Source organism: Medicago truncatula, chromosome 4 (genome assembly GCF_003473485.1).
Source record: "Medicago truncatula cultivar Jemalong A17 chromosome 4, MtrunA17r5.0-ANR, whole genome shotgun sequence".
In the NCBI taxonomy this organism is placed as follows: Eukaryota; Viridiplantae; Streptophyta; class Magnoliopsida; order Fabales; family Fabaceae; genus Medicago; species Medicago truncatula.
Genome location: NC_053045.1, coordinates 51536381 through 51546225, shown reverse-complemented (window position 1 = coordinate 51546225; position 9845 = coordinate 51536381). Strand labels below are relative to the sequence as shown.

The following is a 9845-nucleotide window of genomic DNA, read 5'->3' as shown; positions in this document are numbered from 1 at the left end:
ATGTAGAAGGAATGTAGGGTGAATCATTTGACGTATGAGATGTGAATGAATGATATTGATTATGGTTATGATTATGATCAGGAATACTATCATCAAATAAAGACTGTGCAGAAATGGAATGTGCAGGTTTTGAGATAGGTTCAGATGATACAGTTGATTGATAGGGGAAAATATGTTCAAAAAATATAACATCTCTAGAGATGAAAATTTCTTTATTAAGTAAGTCAAACAAAATATGACCTTTAACACCTTGCTTATACCCCAAGTAAACACATTTTCTTGATCTGGAATCCAATTTATGTCTATTAGCTTGAAGAGTAGAAGCAAAGCATAAGGAACCAAACACCTTGAGGGAACTAATGTCAGGAAGACAATCATAGACAATTTGAAAAGGGCATTTTTGAGATAAAAAAGGTGTAGGTAACCTATTGATAATGTGAACAGCATGACCAATGGCATGAGCCCAAAAAGATTTTGGCAAGTTTGCTTGGAATAAAAGAGATCTAGCAACACCAAGTATGTGTTGATGTTTCCTCTCCACTGTGCCATTTTGTTGTGGAGTGCTGACACAAGAGGTTTGGTGTAATATGCCTGTGGCATTGTAAAAATCTTTTAAGAGGAATTCCTGACCATTATCTTTTCTAATAGCTTTTATTTTTGAATTAAACTGATTTTGAACGAGATTGACAAAAGTTTTGATGATAGAAGCAGTTTCAGACTTAAGTTTCATCAGGTAAACCCAAGTAAATCTGCTTTTGTCATCAACAATGGTGAGAAAGTATTTAAAACCAAACATAGAAGTGATAGCTAGAGGGCCCCAAATATCCATATGAATTAAATCAAAAATTTTGCTAGATTTATGGGAACTTAAAGAGAAAGGAAGCCTTTTTTGTTTAGCATAAAAACAAATATCACAAGGATTATAAGAACTATCAATTGAAACACAAGGAAAAATTTTCTTTATTTCAATCAACTTGTCATGTGAAGCATGACCAAAACGCATATGCCACAGATTACATTCTTTATTCAAAGTCACAGTGTTGACATTATTTATACAATGCAGTTTAGGGGTATGAACTATACTAACTAAGGGTGTCTTAAGCAGATACAATCCATCTTCCAACTCAGCTGCACCAATCATCTTCTGGGAAGGCTTGGCCTGTATCAAACATCTTGTATTATCAAAAAAGAATGTGCAGTGTATATTTTTGATTAGTTTAGGGATAGACATGAGATTGAAAGAAAATTGTGGGAAATATAGAACATCAGTGAGGTAAAAATCAGAAGTAAAAACTATGGTGCCTACTAAATTTGTAGAAACAATTGAACCATTAGGCAATTTGATATTGATGGGTGCAACTCTCTTCATGCATTGAAAAAATTTTAAAGAGTGACAAACATGGTCTGTGGCTTCTGAATCAAGAATGAAAGCATCAGGTTTTGGTAGAAGAGGGATGGTGCATATAATACCTGTGCGTGATGCAGGAGTAGTGGTGATGTGATTCAATCTATGAGATGGCAAAGTGCCTGAATTTTGTAAAAGTGCTAACAAAGCTTTGTGTTGCTCAGAAGTAAGGGAGAATTTCTCAGCAATAGACTCATTCTGATCATCTTCAAAATTTGCAGAATTCTGCTCTTCCTCATTTCCACTAATATTTGTGCAGTTGTTGATGGAGCTTTCTTGCTGATAGTGAGGAGGGAATCCATATTTCTTGAAACAAGTTTCAACTGTGTGATTGGATTTTCCACAGAAAGAACAAGCCCTGATTCCTTTACCTCTACCATATGAAGATTTGCCTCCTCTATCACCTCTACCACGAGAAGCATGCATATTACCTCTACCATATGAGGGATTCCCAGAAAAAGAGTTGTTGGAGACAGCTAAGAGCTTTGATTCATCTAATGGGACAACTACTTGTCTTTCTTGCTGAACAAGTAAAGAATAGACTTTACCAATACTAGGAAGAGGATCCATCAACATAATTTGGGACCTAACAGCTGAAAATTGTTCATTCAAACCCTTGAGAAAACGTATAACCTGATCAGAATCTTTATATTCACGCATCTTGGCAATAGCCTTGCAATCATCCACACAATTACTAGTGGGAATGGGTCTGAAATTATCTAGTTCTTGCCAAAGCTTCTTCATTTTAGTGTAATAAGAAGAGATAGAACTTTCACCTTGTTTCAAGGTGTAAATTTCCTCTTGAAGATCTGAGATACGAAAGATGTCACCTTGATAGAACCTTTCTTTTAGTTCATTCCAGATTTCTAATGCAGTATCCATCCATAAGATGCTCTGAGAAATTTCAGGATCAACGGAATTGCTTAACCAAGACATTATCATCGTGTTGCAGCGATCCCAAGCTATTGAATCATGATCATCATCACACGGTCTTGGAAGCGCACCATTGATGAAATGCAGTTTATGCTTAGATCGTAAAGCAACTTGCATGGAACGAGACCAAGAATGGTAATTGTTGCCTGAAAGCATAGGAGTAACCAGAACTGCACCGGGATTCTCGTTTGGATGCATGAAATATGGACTCAAAGTATCTGTTTGATAACCCTTGTTCTTGGGAACGGCGTAACCGCCATGAAAGCTACCAGAAGAGCTTGCATCAGAAATGGTGATTTAAGCGGAAAAAAAAAAAAGAAACGTAAAGAATTAATGGAGAAAATCAGAAATGAAAGAACGCGTTAGAGTCAAATTGATTTCTAACCGAAAAAGGAGAAAGAAGAAGAAGATCCATAGAACAGGATCAAAACAAGAAATTGGTGGAAAATTGAGATGAAACGCAACGGAAGAAGAAGAGAAATGGAGTTGAGGTACAGTATGCAACTGATACCATGTTAAAAGATAATCTCAAACTCCATGGAAATACAAATCAAGCTTGCAATGTACAAGGTGAAGAAGAAAAAGAAAATCTGAAACTGTGTATTATTTCATATCAAAACTGTGTTTACAACTGAGTTACTCATATGTATATATAGAGTATTCTAATACACTAACTCAACTATGGTTACTTAAACTCACTAGTAACTAACTAATAACTAACTGCTACAGCTGTAATTTGTTAAGCTACTAATTAGTTACAGAGTGAAACTTGCTGCTCAAGCAATAGTAACCAACTTAATCTTCACTATTTTTATCAGTTTTTGTGGTGGCTGGATTGAACCTCAGAGCTTAAATATATTATATATTGTTCATATTTTCATACTAACCGAGTTAAGCTCACGAGAATAAAAGATCTACGGTTTGGTCTGCTTAAGCTTCAATTTTCTTATAAAAAAGAACATTTAAAACATCATTTATTCTAAAAAGAAATTTTTTTAATGACAACTAAGAAAAATGTCTTCTCCATCTAACTTCTTTTTTGTGGCTCTTGCAATTGCGTTTTTATATTTCATTCTGATTTTAAGGTGATTTCCGTTTAAAATTGGGTTTTATTTTTTATTTTTCAAAAAATTCAAAACAAATAGTTAAATACGATTTCAAGAGCCAGAAAGGATTCTCTCAAAAAAAAAAAAAAAAAAAAGAGCCAGGAAGGCTATTAGATGTATTTTAACATTTAAACTAGCGTTTCTTGAAGAAGAAAAAAAATGTTGTTTTAAGTGTTTTTTTTTTTTTTTTTTTGTAATAAAAACTTAACCAAATTGAATCGTACGCGACTGAAACATAGTCACTCCCTTTTTACCAAAAAAAAAAAAAAAACATAGTCACTCCCTCATGATATACATAGTTTTCGGTCGCTTTTTCCCTTTCAATTTTATCCTTCATTCAAACTTTTATATTTACATTTTTATCCCTTTTATTTTATTATTTAAATTATTAATTAAAAAAATATTATTCCATTAAAACAAGAGTAACACCACTTCAATAGAAATGTAAATTATTTAATTAAAAAATAGTTAAGTGTCATTAAAATAGAAACACCGCCACAAACCCTATGAAAATAGCTTATTTTAACCTTATTTACAAACAATATTTGATAATAATATGAATAACAATCAATATTTGATAATAATATAAACAATTAAGCGTAATTAAAAAAATGAATAGACGGATACATCATCATTTCACTAGTTAATAATGGCAATTGAACCATTAACAGTTTGGTTTCCTTACCAAATTGAACCATCAACAACCCAACTTAAGATTTTTTGGTGAAAATGTAGTGTTAAATTTCACTACGTATTCCTCTGTGTAGGGCTAAGTTATTTCGGTTTAATAATACTTGGCTAGTAAAAAAAATTATAAGAAAGGATTTGTGTTGAAAGAAAAAATTAAGATTACTGAAATTTGGATATTTTGGTAGTATTGTTGTGAAATTTCAACATGTTTATTGGAAAATTGAACTGGCTGATTTCAAGACCGAGAATGTTTGGTTTCTCCTCGGAAGAAAGAAATCAAAGATATATGATTATTTAGTGTATGTTTAGTTAAGTGGTTAGAAGACTTGATTATATATATATATATTTTTTTTGACAAGAGAAGAATTGATTATATAAAATTGATTTTGACTAAAAGGGGTTGAAAGCAAAAATAAAAAAAATCATGTTTGGATACATTCAAGTGAGTTGAAATGTGAATTTGGATACAAAAATCAACTCTAGAATTAAAAGTTAAAAATTATAGCTTCAAGTATAATCAATTTCAGAGACTCAAAAACAACCAAATATATCATAATTAATTCTACATCTACGAAATTAAGTTCGGTCCCTCTAGAATTGGAACCAAACATACATTTAGATTTTTTAAAGAAGGAGATATTTACAATAATAGGTATCGGTTCCGATGAGCATAGCTCAATTGATTGAGACAATACATTAGCAGGTTCAAACCTTGAACATCTCATTTATTCACTTTGAATTCTAACCGGTAACTACTTGAAAAAGAAAAGAAAAAAAACAATAAAAGGTATCGATTTCATGTTTGTGCCAAATTCATGAGAAAGGTAAAACTTTTTTTTGACAAATGAGAAAGGTAAAACTGTTTAGTGGAGTATGTGGTAGTAATTAAAAGTTTCTGTAAAGTAATATTTCCAATTGTGCTTGACTCATTATTTTAAGGACATGCCAATTGCTGGCCAAATTTAGATCGGATTTTACTCCAAGATTGATTATAGTGAGCAAAATGAATGGCTTCCAACACTTTCGATTTAGATGAAAATGAAGAAAATGTGAAAAAGTCCTAGCCTCATTTGTCTTCGGATTATAAATAAATTTATAGTGATGGGACCTTAACACACACTATTCTCTCATAATTCCACTTGAAATATTTTGAACAATAAGAATAAATCTAGTTTGAAATTGCATGAAAATGTGGTTTACTTTTAATTATCTTCCATGTATTCCAATTCCAACCATCATGTAACAAACCACACTGATTTGTTAAAACAAGATCATAGCTTTTCTATTGATAAAATTGGTGTTAAACAACAGTGCTCTTCTTATTATTATATTTCTTTTCCACACATTTCACATATGTTTATTCAACCAAACATATGCTTAGTGATGAGATTTTCAGCAACAAAGTATTTATTTGAATTTGGCTACAAATTAATCATCTATACAACGGTACCAATGCCAAGTAAGGCAGCCACCCAAACGGTCTAAGAAACCAAAAACAAGACCCAGCACAGCAAAAAACAATACTGCAAAGCTTTACAGAAAGTCAATTAGCCACTCACCCCAAAAACCACCCACCAAAAACAGCAGCTGCAACAGAAAAACATCACTAAAATCCACACCCAATAACAGCGCCCAGAAAGAAAAAAAAACCACCACAGCATCCCAACTAAACACTCCAAAACACAGCCGCTAGAACACCTGGCCAGACACAAAAACTACCGATCCCAACAAAACGGCCATTATAACCAAACCCAACCTCACCACCACCTTCCTATAGCTACTTCAAAACTCCTCCTAGCTACCCTCACAAGGCAATCCTTTGGATTCCAACACCATTCATGGTAGACGCATGCCAGGATATAAATACGATTCAACGTCCATCGCCAAGACAATACCTTGATTTCTTCCACAATATGCTCACCAAATGGGTTTGGTATTGGGCTCTTCCACATATTGACAAACACATTTTTTCCTCCTCTCGCCACAAGTCTTTCAACAACACCAAACCCTCCAACTTAGTAAGGTGACTTCACCGAAAAAACTCCAACAATGCCATATATGTTTTTTTAAACAACCAAACATATGATTAGTGATGAGATTTTCAACTACAAAATATATATTTGAATTTGGCTACAAAGTAATCAGCTCCAGCTGAGATAATCTGAATTTGGTTTGAACCATTTTCTCTTTAGCTATGTCTCGAGTGGAGGAGGGCGGACTTTCCATAATTCCATTAATAGGGTCCAAGCCAAGGACCGAACCTGGATTCACCTTAGGAAAACATACAAGTACTGTTCTTATTCCCACAATAACATATGGGAGTAATTACTGTTCGGTGAACTTGAACATGAGATTATACTACTACTTAAGTTCTATACATCAAAACAACCAGCAAATGGAAAATTAAATGTGAAACAATTAAGCATTTTGCTCATAATTTAATTGCATGTTAACATTACAAATTACAACTCATATTCTGCACAAAATGGGATTTATGATTTATCTGTGGTCTTCCTCAAACCACTGGAAAAAAAAAAAATGAGGGAGCGAAGCCTAGTTTCACATAGGAATAAACACAAACAATTGGTGAGCATGTTTATTTCAGCGCAAACAATTACACTAACCAGAATAAGGTCTCCATAAATCAACATAACATCTCAACGAATTCGGAAGCGCGTTCTTCCACGAATCAATATCAGGAAAGTCACCTGTAAGAGCAAGAGAACTATCCTCTCCACGATTCCCAAGTCTAAGAACAAAAAGCTTCTCACCAAAAACCATCTTCATAGTTTTCAAGGTTTCTTCCATCACAAGATTCCCATCTCTACCCTTATCCTCAGCCTCCACACAACTCCCTCCAACATTCACCATTATCCTCCCACCTTTTCTCAAAGACTTGCGTAGTTTCTCCCACGTCGCAGTCTCTTGAAGCTCCGGTATCAAACTCCCCTTCGAAAACAAATCAACAATAATGCCTGAAAACCCACCTACCAAACTCGCTGTTAAAGCATTTCCAACATAAACAAAAAGTCTATTTTTATTCTCTCTTTCAATCTTGTCAAGATTGAAAAACTCTCGGGCAACATCAATTACAGAAGTATCAAGTTCCCAGCCATGGACAACCGCATTGGGGTAAAACTTAAGGATGATACTGGCAGTAGAGCCGGCACCAAAGCCAAGAACAGCAATGGGTCCTGGCGGTATGATTGGCGGGAGTGTTGCGAAGACGTCGAAGTAAGTGTCTGTTAGGGTTTTGAATAGGAAGGAAATGCTGTGGATGTTTCCAGGATTATCAAGGAGGAGAAGGCGGGAACCGCGGAATGGGTGGTCGGCTTTTCTAGAAACTTCTAGAACACGGATGTAGTTGTGTCTTGATTTGAATTTCGCTAGTGTTTTTACGTCTTTGAATGGGATGAAGTCTTCTTGGGATTTGGGTTGTTTTTGTTGTTGGTGTTGGCATTTTGGTTTGTAAGGGAAAGTGATTCTTGTTGTCTTCGGTTTGAATTGGAGATGATGATGCTGATAGGTTTGTGTTGTGATTGTGTTGTGGATTTGTGTTTCAAGAGAGGGAGATAGGACCATCCACATTCTTAATTTCTTCTTTTCTGGCACCTGCAAGGAGGATAAATCATAATATGTGATGTGAACCTATATTTTTTTATAAACTAGCTTATAGGAGAGTACTCATTTATGGTTGATTGTTTATGACTGATTATTTATAATTGATTAGCTAATTAAATGGTAAAATTAACTAGTTGATAAATGTAAAATGACATGATATGTGAATCTATATTCTTTTTGGACATAAAATATGTGAATCTATATAAGTTGGGAATGTAGCGTCATTTTTTATCCTCAATTGGATTTGGATCATCTCCTTCTCTCTTTAAATTTTAAAGACAATATCCAGAGAGAAAAAAAAATAAAAAAGAATAAGATTAAGAGAGAGACAAACGAAATGGAAAATGAGGAGATAAGGAGATGAGTTAGGACTCTCTCCATTTATAACATTTTTCATTTATACCATTTGGAGAGATAAAGACACACAACAATCTTCCTCATTTGTACCTAAGGAGAGAATGAGAGAATCTAAGTTCGGAGTTACGGATTTGATCCTCTCCTTCACTCATTGTCTCCTTCTTCTTCCTCATTCTCTATTTTGTGTCTTTCTCTTAAAGTTTATAGTAACTGCATGTTTTAAATAACAAAAATCTTAGATTTGAATCCTATCCTTCTCCCATTCACTATTTCTTCCACCTTCTCCATTTTATATCTTTCTCTTGAAATTCGTTGTAACTACATGTTTTGAATAGCAAAAATCTTTAATATAATCCCAACTTAGACTTTGAGAGTAAAGATGGCCGTAAGCACTAAGGGAGGTGAGAATTGAAGGGGAAGAAATTATTTTGGGACTTTAGATCTTTTTTGGGCTTAGGGTATGTTTGGCCTTTTTAAATTAAAAATGACATTTTGGCAAAAATATCTAAGCTTGCTTTATAGTACCTCAATAAAAAGTTTGTAGAAGCTTCAATAAAAAAAAAAGCTTCTAACATATTATACAATACATCCTTCCTAAAATTCAATCCATTTACCAAAAAAAGAATAAAAAATTCTAACTTGTTTTTACGGTATCTCAATGAAATGTTAATTTGTATTTTATTATATTTGATCATTTTTCAACTTTTTAAACCTCTCTTTCAAATTTAGTTTACAAATGTGATTAATAAAGAATAATTTTGGAATGTTATCCAATTTTTAATAAAATCAACAAAACTAATTACACGTCTTTCCCTAGGAGCATCTTCAATGAAAGATGTTTTTGCCTAATAGCACAGAGCTTATTAGCTACCCATTGAAGAAGAAATAACAAGTAGTGTTATTTAGATGCAAGGTTTATACAAGCATTGTCTCTCACTCTCTCTTGTAGTATAATTTTGGTCCCATTGCATAATTATGTTGCACAAACATATTATTTGTTTTTGAAATGTACTAATGTAAAGCTATTAGTAGAACCTACTTGGTAATTTTTTAATATTTGTTTGATTGAGGTGAATGAATGTTTATCGGTTATCAACTTTAAAAATTGAGCGAATAAGTTATGTGTACGTATGAAGGCCACTTTAGCTATATCTTAATAAGAGAGCCATTAAAAATGCTCTAAAGTGAAACGTGGATGAAGAATGAAGCCTAAATTACCTTTTTGGTATGGTATCGGATTGGTCCTCTAACTAAAAATTGATTTATTTCAGTCTTTTAAGTTTCTCACCGTTACTACATTTAGTCATTTCTGTTAGTTTTATTTAAATAAACGTTAGGATTTGTGTTATGTGGGTCCTCAAACTTTATTTATTAGTATCATTTTGGTCCTATGTCTTGTTAAGGTATTATGATTAAATAGTGATTGATATTATTGGTAACTGTTATGGTTCATATATATGTGTGAAACAGGAGGTCAAGTAGCCACATAACACAAACCCTAACGTTTATTTGAATAAAACTAATAGAAATGACTAATTGTAGTAACGGTGAGAAACTTAGAGGACCGAAATAAATCAATTTTTAGTTAGAGGACCAATCTGATACCAATTAAATAGTTAGAAGACCAAAAAGATAATTAAGGCAAGAATTAATTACACATCTTTACCCAAAGCTCCATTCCATTTTATTTCATTCCGCTCTATTTTCTTCTATTCAATCAATCGAAATAAGCC

At 33.3% G+C, this 9845-nt stretch overlaps 1 protein-coding gene across 1 annotated transcript; it reads right to left on the bottom strand.

Annotated features, from left to right (window-relative positions):
- Window positions 1–6532: 6532 nt before the first annotated feature.
- LOC25493731 (uncharacterized) lies at window positions 6533–7776 on the bottom strand. Its single transcript, XM_024781510.2, has one exon. It carries the CDS (start codon window positions 7720–7722, stop codon window positions 6754–6756), a length of 969 nt encoding a protein of 322 aa, XP_024637278.1. The 5' UTR covers window positions 7723–7776; the 3' UTR covers window positions 6533–6753.
- Between the last annotated feature and the right edge of the window lie 2069 nt (window positions 7777–9845).

Coding starts and splice junctions, on each gene's coding strand:
- LOC25493731 (XM_024781510.2), bottom strand. CDS start 7,722: ATGTGGATGGTCCTATCTCCCTCTCTTGAAACACAAATCCACAACACA.